The 21,021-nt window shown below is 40.6% G+C and overlaps 2 protein-coding genes across 2 annotated transcripts; both read left to right on the forward strand.

Moving 5' to 3' along the window:
* The first annotated feature begins 329 nt into the window (after window positions 1-329).
* LOC107150291 lies at window positions 330-6,373 on the forward strand. Its single transcript, XM_015495272.2, is given in 2 exon segments — window positions 330-6,241; window positions 6,293-6,373. Coding segments are annotated over 2 exon segments (5,235 nt in total). The 5' UTR covers window positions 330-1,087.
* Window positions 6,374-6,402: 29 nt separating this feature from the next.
* Window positions 6,403-8,334, forward strand: LOC107150292 (MLV-related proviral Env polyprotein-like). The gene has a single exon (XM_048812750.1). The coding sequence runs from the start codon at window positions 6,403-6,405 to the stop codon at window positions 8,332-8,334; it is 1,932 nt and encodes a 643-aa protein (XP_048668707.1).
* Window positions 8,335-21,021: the final 12,687 nt, after the last annotated feature.

Below are 21,021 nucleotides of genomic sequence, written 5' to 3' on the forward strand. Positions count from 1 at the left end.
TGTATATTATAACTGATAATGAAGGAAGAAGTCTTCGTATAATAGACATTTTGGTAATTTGACAAGTAAAGCACGGGTTTGGAATGAAACCCCCCCCCCAACCCAGCTGCCCCCCCCCCAACCCAGCTGCTTATAGCTTTAGCTTAGTAGTGCCAGATAAAACAAGGCTTGAAAAATAGTTTGTCAAAGGAGGTCAGAGGGGCAACAGAGTCAGCAAGTTCAGCGGTTGGGCTTGCTCAAGGTCGTTACAAAAACAGGATGTGCAGAGGCAGACATCTGGTCAAAGAGGGAACGGAAGGGAACAGAAACTGGTCAAGTCAACAACTTTATCTGATTTCCGAGAACAGAAGGAACTATAACCCCCACCTCATTTAAATCCTCCAATAGGGATCCTGTAACTATGCATCTCGCTTCTGTATCCACGCTTCTGCTTGTAAGCTCTATATAAACCCCTCAGGATAAGCCAGGGGCGCGCGAGTCTCATAGAGCTTGTCGCCCCGGGTACCTGTGCACTCGAATAAACCTCTTGCTGTTTGCATCCGAACTTAGTGGTCTCGCTGGTCCTTTGGGTACGGGTCTCTTCAGACGGAAGGCACTCTTAGAGGGTCTTTCATTTGGGGGCTCGTCCGGGATCGGAGACCCCCACCCAGGGACCACCGACCCGCCATCGGGAGGTAAGCTGGCCAGCCTATGATTTCACTGTTATCTGTCTGTCTGTCTATCGCGCTGCGAATCTGAGTTTTCTGTGATTCAGCTGAGTCAATCTGAATCTGGCAGGAGGCTGAAGGAGCTGACGAGCTCGGACTTCGCTCCTGCAGCCCTGGAAGACGTTCCACGGGCGTCCGGAGTCCGATTTTCAAGGACTCATCTGTTAGGATCCACGACCAGAGTCGGACTCTTTGGGGCTCCGCCCCTGTCCGAGGGGTACGTGGTCTTTCTGGGAGACGGGGGATCCGGACCCCCAACTAAGTCTCCATCTGAACTTTTGCTTTCGGTTTTGCGCCGAAGCCGCGCCGCGCGTCTCTTTTGTGTTTGTGTCGGTCTGTTATTCGTCGGTTTCGTCCTTAGCGTTGCTTGGTACCAAACTATGGGGCAATCTATAACAACCCCCTTAAGTCTTACTTTACAGCATTGGAAAGATGTCCAGAACACGGCGAACAACCAATCCGTGGACATCCATAAAAAGAGATGGATCACTTTTTGTTCTTCCGAATGGCCAGCGCTCTATGAGGGCTGGCCCAAAGACGGAACCTTTAACTTAGACATTATTTTACAGGTGAAAGCAAAAGTGATGAACCCAGGACCTCACGGTCATCCTGATCAGGTCCCCTATATCATAACCTGGGAAGCCCTGGCTAAAGATCCTCTTCCATGGGTCAAACCTTTTGTTTCCCCAAAATCATCCCCTCTGTCTCTCTCACTCCCCACTGCTCCTCCGCCCCCATCGGTTCCAGCACTTCCGCCTCCCCTCACCCCCATTCCAACCCCTCCCCGGTCCTCCCTCTACCCAACCCTCACTAAGACTTTTCAGGAAACCAAGAAAAATGAACAGCCGCCAAAGATGCCCCCAGTCTTGCCACCGGGAGAAGAACTACTGATGGATCTTCTCACAGAGGACCCTCCTCCATACCAAGGCCCTATATCAGCCTCCGGGCCAACTCCACAGCGGGAAACTGACCCTCAAGCCCCCTTGACAGAACCCGCATCCTCTCCGGTCGCCGGACGGCTGAGAGGACGCCGAGAACAACCAGACTCTACCTCCCAAGCATTCCCCCTCCGTGCGGGGCTGAATGGCCAACTACAGTATTGGCCCTTTTCTGCCTCTGATCTATATAACTGGAAAAACAATAACCCTCCTTTCTCTAGAGACCCCTCTATCTTAACCTCTCTCATTGAGTCTATCCTAGTTACTCACCAGCCCACTTGGGATGACTGTCAACAGCTTCTCCAGACATTGTTGACTACCGAGGAAAAACAGCGGGTTATCCTAGAAGCCCGCAAGAATGTTCCAGGAGAGAATGGCCGCCCCACCCAGTTGCCTAATGAGATTGATGCTGCATTTCCCCTCGAGCGTCCCAACTGGGATCATACCACGGCTGAAGGTAGGAATCACCTACGTCTCTATCGCCAGTTGCTTGTAGCGGGTCTCCATGGGGCCGCAAGACGCCCAACAAATTTGGCCCAGGTGAAACAGGTGATACAGAAATTCGAGGAAACTCCTTCTGCCTTTCTGGAACGACTTAAGGAGGCTTACCGTATGTACACTCCTTATGATCCTGAAGATCCAGGACAGGCTACTAATCTGGCCATGTCCTTTATCTGGCAGTCGGCTCCAGATATCAGAAGAAAATTAGAAAGGTTAGACAACTTAAGGGAAAGTTCAGTGCAAGACTTACTCAAGGAAGCTGAACGCATCTATAATAGGAGGGAAACAGCTGAGGAAAAGGAAGAAAGATTGAGAAGGGAAGCCGAGGAAAGGGAAAATATCAGGGATCGCAAAAGAAACAAAGAGATTAGCAAATTACTGGCCACAGTAGTGTCAAGTCAGAGACAGGATAAACAGCAACCAGGAGACAACAAAGAATGGAATCCCCGGGGCACCAAAGTAGATAAAGATCAATGTGCCTATTGTAAGGAAAAAGGTCACTGGGTAAAAGATTGCCCAAAGCGACCTAAAGGACCCCGAAAGCTTAGGCCCCAGACTTCCTTACTAACCCTAGAAGATTAGGACGGTCAGGGCCGGGAGCCCCCCCCTGAGCCCAGGATAACCCTTGATGTTGGGGGGCGACCTGTCACCTTCCTGGTGGACACCGGAGCTCAACATTCTGTGCTAACTCATCCTGTGGGACCATTGAGCGACCGATCGGCATGGGTCCAAGGAGCCACAGGAGCCAAAAGATATCATTGGACAACGGACCGGAAGGTACAACTGGCAACCGGTAAGGTGACACATTCTTTCCTTCATGTACCAGACTGCCCATATCCACTGCTAGGTAGGGACCTCCTTACTAAACTGAGAGCTCAGATACACTTCCAGGACACAGGGGCCCATATCACTGGGCCTCAGGGAAGACCGCTACATGTCCTGACCCTCAATTTAGAAGATGAATATAGACTCTTTGAACTAGAAAAACCACAGGGAACCCACAAGAAGGACACCTTGTCTTGGCTACAAAAGTTCCCACTTACTTGGGCTGAAACTGGAGGAACAGGATTAGCAGTCCGGCAGCCACCATTGATGATAACCCTAAAGGCCACTGCTACTCCTGTATCCATTAAGCAGTACCCTATGTCACAAGAGGCCCACCAAGGCATCCGGCCTCACATAGAAAGGCTAATAGACCAAGGGATCCTGGTACCATGCAGATCCCCATGGAATACTCCCCTCCTCCCTGTCAAAAAGCCTGGTACAGGGGATTATCGACCGGTCCAGGACTTGCGGGAGGTCAACAAGCGGGTTGAGGATATTCACCCTACGGTCCCCAACCCATACAACCTGCTAAGTGGACTGCCACCATCACACACCTGGTATACAGTGATAGATCTCAAAGATGCTTTCTTCTGCCTGAGATTACACCCTGACAGCCAGCCCATCTTTGCTTTCGAATGGAAAGATCCAGAAAAGGGAATGTCCGGCCAACTGACCTGGACCCGATTACCACAGGGCTTTAAAAATAGCCCCACCCTTTTTGACGAAGCTCTCCACCGGGACTTAGCTGCCTTCAGGATTCAACATCCAACACTGATATTATTGCAATATGTAGATGACATATTGCTGGCAGCCAGGTCCGAGGAAAGCTGTAGAGAGGGAACTGCTGCTCTTCTGCAGACCCTGGGGACTCTAGGGTATCGTGCCTCTGCCAAGAAGGCCCAAATCTGTCAGCGACAGGTAACTTATCTGGGGTACCAAATTAGAGGGGGCCAAAGATGGCTAACTGAGGCCCGTAAGCAGACTATAACAAGTATCCCAGTCCCCAGGAACTCCCGCCAGTTGCGCGAATTTCTGGGGACCGCAGGGTTCTGCCGCCTTTGGATTCCAGGATTCGCTGAGATGGCCGCACCTCTATATCCTCTCACTAAACCGGGGACTCTTTATGATTGGCAAGAAAAACATGAAAATGCTTTCAAATCAATAAAAAAAGCCCTATTAGAATCCCCGGCCCTCAGCCTTCCAGATCTGACCAAACCCTTTGAACTGTTTACAGACGAAAAACAGGGCTATGCAAAAGGGGTACTAGTACAAAAACTGGGACCTTGGCGGCGTCCTGTGGCCTATTTATCTAAGAAGCTCGACCCTGTTGCCTCAGGATGGCCACCTTGTCTGCGCATGGTGGCAGCCATAGCGGTTCTCACTAAAGATGCTAACAAACTGACTCTGGGACAACCACTGACTATTCTAGCACCTCATGCGGTGGAAACCTTAATCAAACAGCCACCCGACCGTTGGTTATCCAATGCGCGGATGACCCATTATCAAGCCATGCTCCTGGACACTGATAGAATACATTTTGGGCCTATTGTCACTCTCAACCCTGCAACCTTGCTCCCACTCCCAGGATCACCAGATCAACATGACTGTCTCCAGATCCTTGCAGAGGTACATGGGACCCGACCAGACCTCACGGACCTGCCTCTTCCAGACGCAGACTTCACCTGGTATACCGATGGCAGCAGCTTCATGAAGGACGGAGAGCGGAAAGCAGGTGCAGCGGTGACCACCGAAACGGAGGTAATTTGGGCAGAGGCCCTACCCCCAGGAACATCCGCACAGAAGGCAGAACTCCTCGCACTGACGAAAGCCTTACAAATGGCCAAAGGTAAGAAGCTCAACGTTTACACGGATAGCCGGTACGCTTTTGCGACTGCCCACATACATGGGGAAATTTACCGGCGACGTGGGCTTCTAACCTCAGAGGGCAAAACCATTAAAAACAGGACTGAGATTCTAGCATTACTTAAGGCCCTGTTTTTGCCAAAGAGACTCAGCATTATTCATTGTCCGGGGCACCAAAAAGGGGAAAGTCCAGAAGCCAGAGGAAATCGTATGGCTGATAAAGCAGCGAAGGATATTGCCACCGAGGTACCCCCCAGAGTCCCTCAAGACCCAAGGGAAACCGAAACCTCCGCCTGCCTTTTTCATTATGCCAGAGAGGACACAGAGCTACTAAAGAAAATGGGGGCCTCTTATGACCCCACTAAAAATCATTGGATTTATCAAGAAAAACCTGTGCTGCCGGCCCAACAGACTCTTGAACTGGTAACCTTCCTACATAGATTAACCCATTTGAGTCCCCACAAAATGAAAATCCTGCTGGACAGAGAACAGAAGGCTTACCATCTACTCGGGAGAGATAAATTCTTACAGCAGGTAATGAACTCTTGCCTCGCGTGCGCCCAGGTAAATGCGGGAAAAACCAGGTCTAACCTGGGGACCCGAATACGAGGGCATCGACCTGGGATGCACTGGGAAATCGACTTCACTGAAATAAAGCCTGGACTATATGGGTACAAATACTTGTTAGTGTTGGTGGACACCTTTTCTGGCTGGGTAGAAGCCTTCCCCACACGACATGAGACTGCAAAAGTTGTGACAAAGAAACTGTTAGAAGAAATCTTTCCCAGGTATGGTATGCCTCAAATACTGGGGTCAGATAACGGACCAGCTTTTGTCTCCCAGGTAAGTCAGCAGGTGGCCAAATTGTTGGGGATAAATTGGAAATTACATTGTGCTTACCGACCCCAAAGTTCAGGACAGGTAGAACGAATGAATAGAACTATTAAGGAGACTTTATCCAAATTAACGCTTGCAGCTGGCACTAGAGACTGGGTGCTCCTACTGCCCTTAGCCATCTATCGGGCCAGAAATACTCCGGGCCCATCTGGCCTAACTCCATTTGAAATACTATATGGAGCTCCACCCCCAATTACCAGCTTTTACAGTCCCTGCATTGCCAACCATGTTAATAACCCCTCTCTAAAAGCTCATTTACAGGCACTTCAGATTGTCCAGAATGAAGTCTGGAAACCATTGGCAGCTGCATACCAGGACCAACTAAAGACACCTGTGATACCTCATCCCTTTCAGATAGGAGACTCAGTGTGGGTACGCAGACATCAGACAAAGAACTTGGAACCCCGATGGAAAGGCCCATACACCGTGCTCCTGACCACCCCAACGGCGCTAAAGGTCGACGGGATCTCATCTTGGGTCCACGCCTCGCACGTCAAAGCCGCCAACCCTGCTGGAGAAAACCAACAGTCCACCCCAGGAGGCAAACCGGTGACAGCCGAGGCAGACACCCCATCATGGAAGGTCCAACGCACCCCAAACCCTTTAAAGATAAGACTCATGCGGGGGGAAACAGCATCTTAATGCTATGGGTGCTGATGGGATTTCTTAGGATGGTCACAGGGCAGGGTAGCCCGCATCATGTTTACAATGTAACTTGGGTAATTAATAACCTTATGTCAGGAAAAATAGCTAACATCACTTCCATGATGGGAACCATATCAGATGCTTTCCCTACATTATACTTTGACTTGTGTGACCTAGTAGGAGATACCTGGGACCCTTCTGATCAGGAGCCTTTCCCAGGTTATGGTTGTCACAACCCCGGGGGACGCATAGGGACCCAAAGTAAACAGTTCTATGTTTGTCCATCACACAAACGAAAGAAAAATTGTGGGGGACCCGCAGATGGTTTTTGTGCCAAATGGGGTTGTGAGACCACTGGGAATGTCTATTGGAGCCCCTCATCCAATTGGGACTACATCACCCTCCGACGTGGTAAGACTCCTCATGGGTCTGCTTGCTATGATTCCAGCAAAGGCAGCCGCAAGGGCTCCACCCCCGGAGGTAAATGCAATCCTCTAGTTCTAACTTTTACACCAGCAGGAAAACGGGCCACCTGGGATGGATCTCAAGCTTGGGGGTTACGGTTATACCGGACTGGGCATGACCCTATCACCATGTTCTCCCTGACTCGGCATATACTAACAGTAGAGCCCCGACTCCCTCTGGGACCCAACCCCGTTTTGCCAGACCAGAAGGCCCCATTACTGAAGTTAAGAGAACCCTTTCCAGAAAAAGGTCCCCGGCCCCAAACTAATGGTCAAAACCTGACCTCCCCACTTCCCCCGGATACTTCTAACTTTACTCCTAGCCTCACCCGAGCCGCACAGGGAATCTCAACTAAGATGGACCAAGCTCCAAGACCAGGTACTGGAGACCGGCTACTAGGCCTAATCCAAGGGGCATTCACAGCCCTCAATCATTCAGACCCAAACAAGACCCAAGAATGCTGGTTATGCTTGCTCTCGCGGCCTCCCTATTACGAAGGGGTCGCTATACAGGATAACTATACTAGCCATACCACTCCTCCTTGGAGATGCACCTCCCTTCCCCAGCATCGATTGACCTTGTCAGAGGTATCCGGGCAGGGTGTCTGCATAGGAAAAGTTCCCCGTACCCACCAGAGACTATGCAACAAGACCATATCAATTGAAGCAAATACAGAAACTCAATATCTGGCAGGTCCTAATGGAACCTATTGGGCCTGCAGCACAGGGCTAACCCCATGTATCTCAACAGGTGTCCTCAATACAAGCATTGACTTTTGTGTACTAATAGAATTGTGGCCCACCATAATTTACCACCCCCCTGAATATTTCTATAGTCATAGTCAGTCCAAAGATGTAACTAGATCCCGCCGGGAACCAATATCTCTAACACTGGCCCTACTCCTGGGAGGACTCACTGTAGGTGGAATAACAGCGGGAATAGGAACAGGGGTCTCTGCTTTACAACAAACCTCTCATTTTAAACAGCTCCAACAAGCAATGCACATGGATATCCAGGCATTAGAAGAGTCGGTCACAGCTCTCGAAAAATCCCTAACTTCCCTGTCAGAGGTAGTATTACAAAATAGAAGAGGCCTAGATATCATTTTCCTTCAACAAGGGGGTCTCTGTGCCGCTCTTAAGGAGGAATGCTGCTTTTATGCGGATCACACAGGGGTGGTTAGGGACAGTATGGCCAAGCTCAGGGAAAGACTCAAACAGAGACAGCAGTTATTCGAATCCCAACAAGGATGGTTCGAAAGCTGGTACAACAAATCCCCCTGGCTCAGTACATTAGTATCCACTATTATGGGCCCACTCATTATTCTCCTTCTAATTTTAGTACTTGGACCTTGTATCCTTAACCGACTGGTCCAATTCATCAAGGACAGACTAACTGTCATTCAAGCCATGGTTCTAACCCAACAATATCACCAGCTGGGGCAAATTGACCCAGATACAATTGAACTCACGAATGGAAGATTCCATTCGTAGGACCAAAAGAAAATGGGGGAATGAAAGACCCCCCCCCAACCCAGCTGCTTATAGCTTTAGCTTAGTAATGCCAGATAAAACAAGGCTTAAAAAGTAGCTTGTCAAAGGAGGCCAGAGGGGCAACAGAGTCAGCAAGTTCAGCGGTTGGGCTTGCTCAAGGTCGTTACAGAAACAGGATGTGCAGAGGCAGACATCTGGTCAATGAGGTACAGAAACAGGATGTGCAAAGGCAGACATCTGGTCAATGAGGGAACGGAAAAATATAGGAAGGGAACAGAAACTGATCAAGTCAACAACCTTATCTGATTTCCGAGAACAGAAGGAACTATAACCCCCACCTCATTTAAATCCTCCAATAGGGATCCTGTAACTATGCATCTCGCTTCTGTATCCACGCTTCTGCTTGTAAGCTCTATATAAACCCCTCAGGATAAGCCAAGGGCGCGCGAGTCTCGTAGAGCTTGTCGCCCCGGGTACCTGTGCACTCGAATAAACCTCTTGCTGTTTGCATCCGAACTCAGTGGTCTCGCTGGTCCTTTGGGTACGGGTCTCTTCAGACGGAAGGCACTCTTGGAGGGTCTTTCAGGAACATACCAGAATTTTAATATTTTTTCAATTAAAGATTTAAAATTAGCATGTGAATTATGATATGCTTATTTATAAATTAAGAACTTTGTACAGAAACAAAAGAATATTTTCCAAAGACTTTTAGAAATTTAATTTTAAAAAAATGTAACCAACCCGTCAAAGACAAACTAATAGCAAATAGAATAAGATAAATAGCAAGTAGCCTGCAGAAATATTTGAAGAAATATATATTTGGCCAAACTTCTTTCTACCAGATAAACATTTGTTTTTCTTCATCAATAGAAATGATCAGTTTCCAAACAAACTCATGTAACTGAGGCAAACATGTGGGTAGTTATTATCCATCCAGAAATGACATTGCATACTTATGAAGACATTTTATATGGAATTTCTATTTCATCATAGTCATGTTCTCTGTAGAACAGATCCAGATGTTCAGAAATGCATGTTGACTTTTATATGTTTTATATTTGACTGATGATCAGAAAAATCAAAGAATTTTAAGAGCCAAAAAGAAATGAACCAAATCTCTCCATTTTAACTAACAAATAAGGAAACGAGAACACTGTAATATTTATTCGTTTGCCCAAGATGGCAGAATTAGTTAGTGGCAATATTGCTCATAGAAAATAGTTCTGATTTTTGACCCCATGTACAGATACTTATTCACTGTGTTTGTGAATATATCATGCAAACTCTGTTAGACATGAGGACCTTAGCTATGTAGGAATCTCATGGAAAAGCATTCTACATAGAGGGAATAGTTAAGAGGAAAACCTACTGTGGGAGCCTATTTGCATGTTCACAAAATGTTTGCACAGCTGGAGTCAAGTGAGGGAGAGGAAGCAACTAAAAATTGGAATTTAGAAATATTAGAACTTCTCATATGCACCTGATAGGCCATTGAAAGGTTCTTAGCTTTGCTCTGAGGAACATGGGGAGCCTGGCAAAACTTTGAGCATAAAAAGCCCTTCACCATGACTAATTGCTTAAGCAGCAAGTTCTCTGTAAAGGGTCACATAAGAAGTATGTGGTCTCTGTTGTGATTATGCATCTCTGTCACAGTTACGTGAAAGCAGCTATACATTACACATAATGAATGAATGAATGTGCTTGTGTTCTAATAAAACTTTATTTACAAAAAAAGATCCAGGACAGATTTGCCCCATGGCTGCTATTACCAAGTCTTGGTTTAAGGCTCACTCTGGCTGCTATGTTAAAAATGAACTGTAGGAAGATGATGGGAGAAGCCAGGAGGGCTGAGAAAGGTGATTATACTTGCACATTTCACTGCCTATTTTACTGTGCCTTTTTGGATATGTCTCTTCACTCTTAGAGAGACTTTTAGTGGCAAGGTTGATAGGGAGACCTCTCAAGGAAAAAGAAAGTTAGGACTGTCAAGAGGTGCATTTTTGCATCATTTATTTTTTTCATGGCAAATAAATGAAAATAAGATATTATTTTAAAAAACCTAACATACTATGATTTAATTAAATTAATAAGTTTGATGGTAGGTATAGGGTTTAGACATGGCAACTGCTTAAAAAATACAACTGATATAAGAAGAAAAAGCAAACACACATGAAAAAGAGATCAGCTGTGGGCCATGGACAGATCAATATGCCAGTCCCTGGACAATAAAGATTTGTAGAAGTCAAAAAAGTGATTTAACTGTGCTTCCTCCTGCCCTTCTGTTTCCAAGAAAGGAAGTTTTTAGAGAGCCGAACCCTGGATCTACAACAAAATAAGTAATCAACTTGTCTAAAGACACGTCCAATATGCTATAGCAGCCACTACTGTACTTTTTAAAAGTACAGTGCTGTACTTATAAATTCTAATACTTTTTTACAAAAAATAGTAATATTTTAATATAAATCACAGCAGAAACATAATATTTTAATGTATGATACTGTAATGATAAAATAATTACAACTTTGGACAATGATTGAGGTAGTTTAAATCTAAGATAATAAAAATATCAAAACTATATAAATAGCATTAATTAAAACTTTATATTATTTCACAATAAAATATTTCACTAATTTTTTTAATATAAAATTGTTCATAATAAAAAATTTCAAAAATGCACATAAAAGAAAATAAATTTCCCTGAGTCTATATTACCATATGATAATCAATTAACATTAGCCATTTTATGCATATTGTTATATATAGATATGTTTCTTCTCCTAAATTGGATTAGATCATATGTAAAGATGTTTTATACATGTTTTCTTCTTATTTTTTTACCATTATTTTTCATCCATTTCAATTTCACGTCTCATCTCAATGAATTGTATCTGTGTAATTAAAAATGAAGCCTAAATTTAACATACACAGTATAATTGCATAAGTAATGTTACTGTGTTTTCTTACTAAATTAAAAAAAAGATTAATTTAAGAAGGAATAAAGGAAAGAAAATTTTTATAAAGGGGACCAATAATGAAACAACAGGTTTCTATCCATTAGAGATTGAATATGTCCTCTGGCTGTCTAGGACAGGTCCATGTACCCTATGGAGATCAGAATTTTCTCAGCCTTTTGTTCTGTTCCATTGAGCATTCACCCCAATACAAGTCTATTTCTAGTTAATCCTGACTCATTTTGTCACCTTATACTGCAAACAACTGAGTTCTTAGTAATTTCACTTTTCTAATTTGATAGGTAAAGTTTAGACAACTTTAAAAAATAGACTCTCGATAATTAAAAAAATACATAAGAAACTATAGTTTCAATATGATTAATCTGATAATTGCATACTTTCTTGTTTATACAGATAATCAGGTTTAGCTGACAATGTAGCAATGCTTTATTAATTGTGCTGCTGTATGTATAAAGAGATAAGTGTATTGTATTTTTTATGATTTTAAAATATTATTATTAAACTTTCTTGAAGAATATGGAAATATTTCTCATTGGTCTCAAAGCAACGATTATAAAAGCAATTGTAGACTTTTGACAAGACAAGAACAATAACTGACTAGAATGATTTTAAGTGACTGACTTTTCAGATGGGAACATTTTGCTTGGTCAGCACGGTTAACAAACAGTTCTGTGTCGAACAATTTTTGTGTAGGTTTGATGCATTTACAAGAATATGTTTGAGAAACTAACAAGGAACCCCAAATTCACCCAGGATCAACTCTTCCCAAGTGAGAATTTTTGCAGCATAATAGTTCTTGTGGGTTATGGATTGGAGAGTTTTCTAAATTTCTGTCTTTTTAAGCCCCATTATGTCCACTTCTGCTCTGTGTGATTCATCAACTAAGTGAAAGGCATGGGGATCTCCACCTAAGCTACAAATTTCCACAGAAAAGAAAATAATATTTTAAAATCAGAGCCTGCTTGTAACAAGTAATGCAGTCTTTCTACGTAGGCCATGATGCCCCTTGCAACCCGAGAGATTTTTCAATTTTACATCTCATTTATCATCTTCTCCTTTTTCTGTTAGGGGTAGGGGTGTGTGTGTGTGTGTGTGTGTGTGTGTGTGGTGTGTGTATGTGTGTGTGTGTGTGTGTGTTTGTGTGTGTGTGGCTACTAAAAAGTGAAAAATAGAGTCCTAGGGGGAATGTGCTACCATCGTAGCCATTAGCAACCCCATTTACCACTTCTATAATTCTGGTTTTACAATCAGCATCCTGAGCCCCAAGTAGGGTCTTCATCTCACTCTGGAAACTTCTCCTTAGCCATAGCTCTTGTACATATAAACACATAGTACTGGCTTTAAGTGTTTCCTGAAACTTAAATTAATAACACTTCAGACTTTTGTTTGTGTGAAGATTAATTTCCATCATTTATTCCTTACAGATTTCACTCTCTCATTTGTAAACTCTGAATCATTTCTAACTTATGTGGATATTATTAAGGATAGAAAAAAGTATAAGTGACAAAGAAGGTGGCTTTCACTAGAAAGTGAATAACAAATCATCTCCTTTTGTTTTTATGCTACAGGGGCTATCACTTTTCACAAAGCAGAAAAATGTTGTTTTTTCCTTTATTTATGTATTATTTTTACCGTCTTTAAGAGAAGCAAGGGATAACCAGCCTGAAAAACGCCTGCCTGTAGTACAGGATGGATTGTTCCTTGGCTAGTGTCCACTCTAAAGACTTGTTCCTACTTCCACTACAGTTTCCCAGCTCTTGCTCAGTGGATCATGGCTGAACCAGAGACCTAGTCAACATATTTGAACACTGTGATGTCTTCCATTGTTGGAGATCCCATTCCTAAAGCTCAGCATGGGGGGAAGATATGCATATGAGACTTTATCTTGCCACCATAACCAGCACTTAGGGATGTGAATCTCTTCCATCTTGATCCAGAAAAGCGACCTCTGTGTAAAGATAGCTTTCTATAAGAGAATCCAGACAGCTGAGTCTTTGACCTTCTTCCTAAACCATAACAATAAGTGTTTATTCATGTGTATTAATGTCATTCAGATGATAAATGAAACAAAATCAGATTAACCCAAATTAACCCAAATACAATATGTTTGAAAACTGAAATTATATGTGTATTCCACTGTTTACCCAGTAATGCTATATATGAAAAGAGGTGTTAAATCATTAAAAATTAAAGGTTTAATTATGTATTAAACAAGTCTCCAATAATGTGAGCGACCAAACTATTTACTTGCTTTGTAAATTCTAACTTTTTGAATTGTTTTGATAATGTAACAGTCTGTTTTTTAACAATGCAAAAAATATAGTTATTGAAGCAATTTACAAGATCAGTTTCATAATGTTTTTGTATTTCTTACTTTAAATCCTTTCAAATTCACATACATGAGCTTAAATCCCTAATATATTAACTAAATGTTATTTCTGAGAGAAGATAAAACAAATGAACAATCTTCAAAATGATAGAAAAATAGACTAGGGGGTATAACTGTGGTAGAGTGCTTGCCTAGTATGTGTGAGGCTATGGGTCTGACCCTTTGCAGTGCAAAACAAACAAAAGACAGAAAAAATTTATGTATGAAAGGGCTTTTCTGTGTGTTTTGGGAAGTTAACCACAACTTAATATAGCATTGTGGAAAGAGGAGAATTTGGCATGTGGCAGTAAGAGAAAGGAAATTATCACAGAGTAGGTTTTTTGAGTATTGGAGAAATTTTCAAAGTAGCATGTGAACCTAGAGTGCCTTTCAAAACTTCTCCTACCGTTTCTGTAACTCACAAAAGAATGCATTTTATAGAGTGGATTTTCAGTATGCAGAAATTCTGATATTTGCATAGACCCATCAGTAGAAAACAAACAAAAAGGAACCATTAAGACGAAGTGAAAATTTTAAAGATTGACCCTTGAGCAATTACAGAGAAGGGGAAAGGCAAATGAGGAAGTTAGGAGGAGCAAGAAAGACAATTTATTTCTTTAAGCCTTCCTTATTTTGCTTTGAAAAATCACCAGTCTGACATGATTAAGCATGGACTAATCTGGAAGCAACCATCACCAGAGTCATGGGGCACATTGGTGCAGATTTCTAATCTAAAAAGATGACACCAAATGTCCACCTGGGGGCTGGGGATGTGGCTCAAGTGGTAGCGACCGCCTGGCATGCACGGGGTGCTGGGTTAGATCCTCAGCACCACATAAAAATAAAATAAAGATGTTGTGTCCACTGAAAACTAAAAAATAAATATTAAAAAATTCTCTCTCTTTCTCTCTAAAAAAAAAAGTCCACCTGCATCATGGCAGCCTTGTTCCTGATCATCATCTCTATCAGTCTCTCCTTCAGCTGCAATACCATGAAGTCACTGCTGACTGTCCATCACCCCTGTCATTGCCCCACCTGAAAATAAATTGAAGCCTTGTACAGAAAAAAGTTTAGAAATTTCCCTATGAATTTGCAGGTTTTATCACTGTCCGTAAGACAAAATTATGGGAAATCCCCATTGAATTTCTGTTGCATGCATGGGTGTGTGTGTGTGTGTGCATGTGTGCATGTTTTGCTAACACTTTGGAATTTCTATTCATTTTTTTCCCAAGTGATTTATCTATGGACCTTTGCAGGTCCAGAGTTGAAGGAAACTCCTCCCTAAGCCATAGATGGGAATAACTGAAACATAGGCTCTCACTAGTAACTTCTACTCATTATGACAATGTTTGGTTTAGGTAAAGAAAACTGCACCCTGAATGGGCATTCTTTCTTTTCAGAGATAACAAAAACATTTTAAATTCTTTTATATCAAATTTGAAATGAAATAAATGGGTTCACAATAAACTGAGGTGATCCTAACACCGATAACACATTATTCATCTTAAGTAGGCATGTATCAACTGTATTAATAATTTTGCCTTCTTTATATTTAAGAGAAACAGTAGTTACTAAAGTTTGCCTCTAAACTGAATGGAACTTAATTGGAAATTATCTTATATACAGTCTTACTTTGTTCCTTAAATAACAAGATCTTGTACCCCCTTCTCCTTTTCCAACTCATGTACTAAAAATCACAAGGAAAGAATTTTGCAGAGTACAGAGTTTCTTTCATGCTTTAAGTTTTAGACTTTGTTTAGAAAATCTGAAACATTTATTTGTTTTCCAAGACTTTAATCATTTTGATAAGTAAAGTTCATGGAAAACCATGTAATTGGTACAGAACTTTTCACTCGAATTGAATCACTTAATCCTTCTGTACTAGAACACTTTTGCATCTTGCCTGGAGTAAATTAGTTTCTTTAAGTTAGAAAAAAATCCCAGAATTATATTTTTCAGTTTGAAATTCACTTAATATCAAAGCGACTATAATTAATTCTTTTTTTCTGATGATCTGAAAAACGGTAATAAGAAATTACAAATAACATATCAAAGAAATTTCATAAAGTATACCTGATAAAACATTTCAAGTGTGGGCTACTTTCTTTTTCCACACTAAATTTGATTTTATAACACATAAAAGGCATACAATTAGTGCCATCTAGTGCATTAATCCATCATGCTAGCCATCTTATCAATTCATCGCAAGCCTGGTTTTATAGGAGGCATTTTGTAAAGCCATACAATTTCTCAACCATTTAATTTGCTTTAATATTAAACAGTTGATTTAATTTTAGTTAAGCATTAATCTATTTACATGTTACAGCTCTTAAAGAGAGCTCAAAAATCAGATAGATCATTATTTTCTTATTATTCTAATTGATTAGGATTTTCCTTGAACATTCTGTGAGCATGACCTACACAGTTGCCCTGTAGATTAAACAGAAGAAATCATTGCTTCAAAAAATATCATTTGCTACAACCGGAAAGTTCAGTAACTGCTTGTGCTTAGTTGTGAATTAAATGTGAAAGAGCAGTTCTCTTATGCAGATACCTGTATGTATTAAAATTATGAATATTTCTAAGGTCATTTTAGATTTCCTTCATCAGGCACTAATGTTAATAATATGAGGAAAAGAGCTGGGGTTGTAGCTCAGTGGCAGAGTGCTTGCTTTTCATATGTGAGGCACCGGATTCGATCCTCATCACCACACACACACAAAAGAAAGAAATAAAAAATAAAGGTATTGTATCCATCTACAACTAAAAAAAATTAAAAAAAAAATAGTATGAGGGAAAAAACCCCCACAAGAATGGCAAAATTCCATACAGTGTACTTAAATTAGCCATGGGTACTCCCACACTTCTTGTCTTTTTAATTCATTAAGAAACTCTTTAGAACACTGAATGCCTGAGAAAATTTTGAGTCAGAAAATCTGATGACTTGAAAAAAAAATCGAGTTGATTAATAATAGTAACTCAACCCACAAAGATCTCTCCCCACAAAGGTTAGTCATAGAAAATTCAGACTCAACTGTATTTCCTCTGATAAGCAACCCAACCTCAGGGCAGATAATATAACTGGCAAACCCATGGGCACTCCCCATGCGCCATGTTCCCTTTCTCATCACATTTTTTCTTCTACATTTCCATGTTCCTTTCCACTTTTTCACTTACCCCTCCCTTATCTTTAATGTCCTTACTTCCTATTCCTAATAATGTCAAATCCAGGAATGGGAGGAAAGTTCAAAGCAACATAGTCTCTGACAACCTGGCCTGCTGCTGCTTACACACAACATCAGATGAATTGAAAAAGCAGAACATTAGAATTAGGATGCTCCTATTGGTCAAGTACCCATGGATCTAAACTAAACTATTCTTATTTATTTTTGGCTTTAACGCCCAGACTCAATTATATAACCTTGCCAACAAAATATGGGTAATATAATTATCAGATTGATAGCCTATTAGTCTTAAGGCAGACCACGATTTATTCATTTGTTAAGTATTTATATGAAATGATAGGCACTCTTTTAGCCAATGGGATATATAGCAGAGAAGTAAAAGTAGAAGGGTCTCATTGTCACAAAGCTTACCAGAAGAGTAAATAATAAAGTAGATAATTTATAATGGTGGCATGTAGTATGAAGACTACGGTAATATAGCATGATTGGAACGGGATGATTTGACAAAAGCTCAGGGTGTTTAATAATACCTTGGTGTGCAGAATATTGAAGGGCAAATAACCACAGAAGTTCAGCAGTGGCCAGAAGCAGGATGATATGTCATTTTGCTTCAAAGCTATGCAGAAAATATGCAAATAATGCTACATGCAATGGGAATTTCAACGGACAGTTTAAAGTAGCCAAATCACAATTTCCGATTAAAATTTTAAAACATTACTGCTTTGTGGAAGATGAGTTATATAAGGCAAGTGTTCATGCAGAGAGACCAGTTAAGAAGTATTGCAACAGGAGAAAATGGAAGATTGAAGAAGTAGTGTTAGGGTTGGGTAAATTGAGAGGTCATTTACAAGAATTTAAAAATATTATTATTAGTGCGCCATTCTTACTCTATGATCATACATATACGTATATATCTGATCACACACACACACACATCTAATAATGCCACTGTGTGTGTGTGTGTGTGTGTGTATATATATAAAACAAAATTTTAGAAAATGATCATGGTGGTTGAAAGCTTCCTGGTAAAAAGATACTTAGCAACTCTATTCCTGAAGTGTCATTAACTGTCAGTAGAATTCATGTCTACTCTGTACTTGTTTTTATCAGAGTTGGTTGTCTACAACCCCATATCATTTAGAAAATATTTTATTTCAATAAAATATTCTCATGTTCTGTTCGATGAACATGAGAACTATTATCTTTTGATAACAACAAATTATCAAGGCTCTGTAAATAACAAACAATATTTTCAATTATAAGTACTCTGTTTCTTCTCATCATGAGTATCAGTTGCCATCAAGTCAGTTATAACCACAGGCAGCATTTTGATTTCTGTTTCTGTAACACTATTGGTATAAAGAGCTGTTCATATAGTCTGATATTTGGATTATTGGCTGTGGACTCCATATCAAAGTTTGACAAAGTATCAGAGCTTGAAAACCTGATGGTTTTTAAAAGTTCTGCATCTTATTAAAATATCATTGTTTCATGTTGATTTCTATTAATTTTATTCTTGTAGAAATTGCAAAGACTAAAAGATATTTTGCAAAGACAATGAGGAGGAGGAGGAAGGGGAGGAGGAGGAAGGGGAGGAGGAGGAAGGAGAGGAGGAGGAAGGGGTGGAGGAGGAGGATTGTACAGGTTTGCATTTCCCTGGGTTCCTACATAAAATCACAAAGAGCAACTAGATGGTGAAGCCCAAGTCCCATGGACAATATTTGAAACAAAACAAAATTATAAGGTATCCTTATAAACTTCAAAATATGAGTATATCCAGACAAACCACCAACAGCCATAAAACCTCATGGTTTCAGTCTGTGAGGTGAATGTGCCTGAGGACAGAAGCACCCCCAGGAAACCAAGAGTAACCTATCAGTCAACTGATCAGTCAGTAGAACAAGGAGAGTTTCCCACAGCCCCACTGGGTGTGAGTGCAGTGGTGGTCTCCTGAGTTTTGAAGAGGCTAGATGACTCCCATGGACTCCTGAAGATAATCAGCCAGACTGCTTGCTCATCCTAAATATGGCTCCACAATGAGGAGAGGTCTAGAATTCCCCCCAAATTGAGCAGAGAACAGAAACGGTCCAGATAAAAGCAGGAAGTCAATGGACAGGAGATCTCAGAATGCAGACACTTCTGACTCTGCATTAAGACAACACAAAGAGACCTCAGTGAAACCGGAAATGCTGTTAGATCACAGCTCCTTATAAAAGTTCAGGGAAACTAGATCCACATAATATGATAGTGAAAAAATATTAAGGTCAAAAGCCAATTAAAACTTATTAAAGATAGAGGAGGTAGGCAAACAATAGAAATGTATAAAAAATACATGCTCAAAGAAATGATAATCTACTCTTTCAAAATAAGCCAAAAAGTACTTAACATAAGAAAAAGTACAAAAGAACCATACAAATCAAAATTAATAAATCTCAGAAATGATGTAAAAGCTATTAAAGACTCATATATAATATTTCAAGAAACACAGAACCACAAAAAAATAAAAGCAAATGAATCCAGCAGTTCATTTATTAAAATAAATAGTTAAAAAATATAGTAAAATGAAATATTTTACAGGGATTTGAGGAAAATATAAAATCAGATCCAACTACAAACTTAATAAGAATTTCTGAAAAGGAAAATCAAATAATAAAACAAAATGAATTCCTAGAGTTACAATTGAAGAAAACTTTCTTTTTAAAATGCCCTAAACCTCAGGATATGATGCAAACATGGTCAAGAGTAAGACACATGTAATTTCACTGGAAATTACTGATGTCCAAAGGGGAAAAAAAGTTTTAGTTGGGAATCTTGGCAGAAGAAGAGGAGAAGGAGAAGGAGGAGGAAAAGGAGGGAAGGAGAAAGAAAGAGAAAGAAAGAACATCACAAGTGACTTAAAAAGTAAAAATACATAGACAGTCATAAATTTTTGGCAGCAAAATTTGTGTCAGAAATGAATGGAGAATGTACTTAAGAAAACAAAAGAAAAAATGTGAACCAAGTATTTTCTATCCCTAGAAAATTCACATTCAAATGCAACAACCAAAAGCAAAATCTTGTTAATATGCAGCAATTCAGGGAATATTGGAGACGAATTTCAGACAATCAGAATAATTGAAGATATACATATTAGAATCAATGTATTCAGCACAAGTAATGCAAAAAATCATAAGGAGATTTTTTTTGTTTGTGTGTGATTTTTTGTGTCCTCACAAGAAATAAAAAGAAACAATAAACCTTATAGTCTTCATCAAAGACCAAATTTGAGTGTGATCAAATCTCTGGACCCAGGTGCCAATTCAGAGGAAATACAGAAGACCCAGGGTGAACTGCAATCATAGGTTATTCTAATTGCAGTCCATACTACAGGAAATTTCACAGATTTAATGACCTATAGAAGTTCAACTGTAAGAAAAAGAAAGGGATAAAGGAAATATGTGAAGATTGAAAGAGAAGTTAAACATATACTCAACAAAATAAAAAGTTAAATGCTGGAATCTAGTGACAAGTATTTGGATGATGTATCTATTAAAAATACAACAAAGTAAATATTATAAAAATTGAGGTGTAGATAGAATGAGGGATAGTGACACCTAATTACTTACCCACCTTTTTGGGTGGCGGCCAAGAGATCATTTTCTGAACAGGTCCATGGTTATCCGTGTGTTTATCACATAATTACACAATAAGCTATTCAAACACTTGGGTAGTTTTATACTTCTTATTTTATAATAAATTCTTTTTTAAAAAAAAACAAATTTAGTTTGATTTTTATTTTCAGCAAAAGATTTGTAGACTTAAGTAATTGAAACATATTATGCAAGCATTTGTCATAAATACTTACCACCATCAGCAAAGCCAAATAACCAAGGCAGAGTATGAATATTGTCAGAAGGAACTCAGGAACCCAGTCCACAAATTCCCTTGCACACACACCTATGAACAAATATCTGAGTATGCTGGGTATTCTGATGGGGGTATATATCCAGGGAAGGGTGAAAATAACACACCAAAGAACAGGACCATGGTTGCATATAGACTAGTGCATTCTCTCTCTGTATTTTGGGAGTGTCCCTGCTGGCCAACCAAACCAGGCTCAGTTGGCTAAATTTCAATCAGATAATGCATATTGTCAATGTTGACATTAAATTTCCTGATAATT

The sequence above is a fragment of the Marmota marmota genome, unplaced genomic scaffold (genome assembly GCF_001458135.2).
Source record: "Marmota marmota marmota unplaced genomic scaffold, marMar, whole genome shotgun sequence".
In the NCBI taxonomy this organism is placed as follows: Eukaryota; Metazoa; Chordata; class Mammalia; order Rodentia; family Sciuridae; genus Marmota; species Marmota marmota.

Excerpts from the sequence above, each read along its gene's own strand:
- LOC107150292 (XM_048812750.1), top strand. The coding sequence starts at position 6,403 with ATGGTCACAGGGCAGGGTAGCCCGCATCATGTTTACAATGTAACTTGG.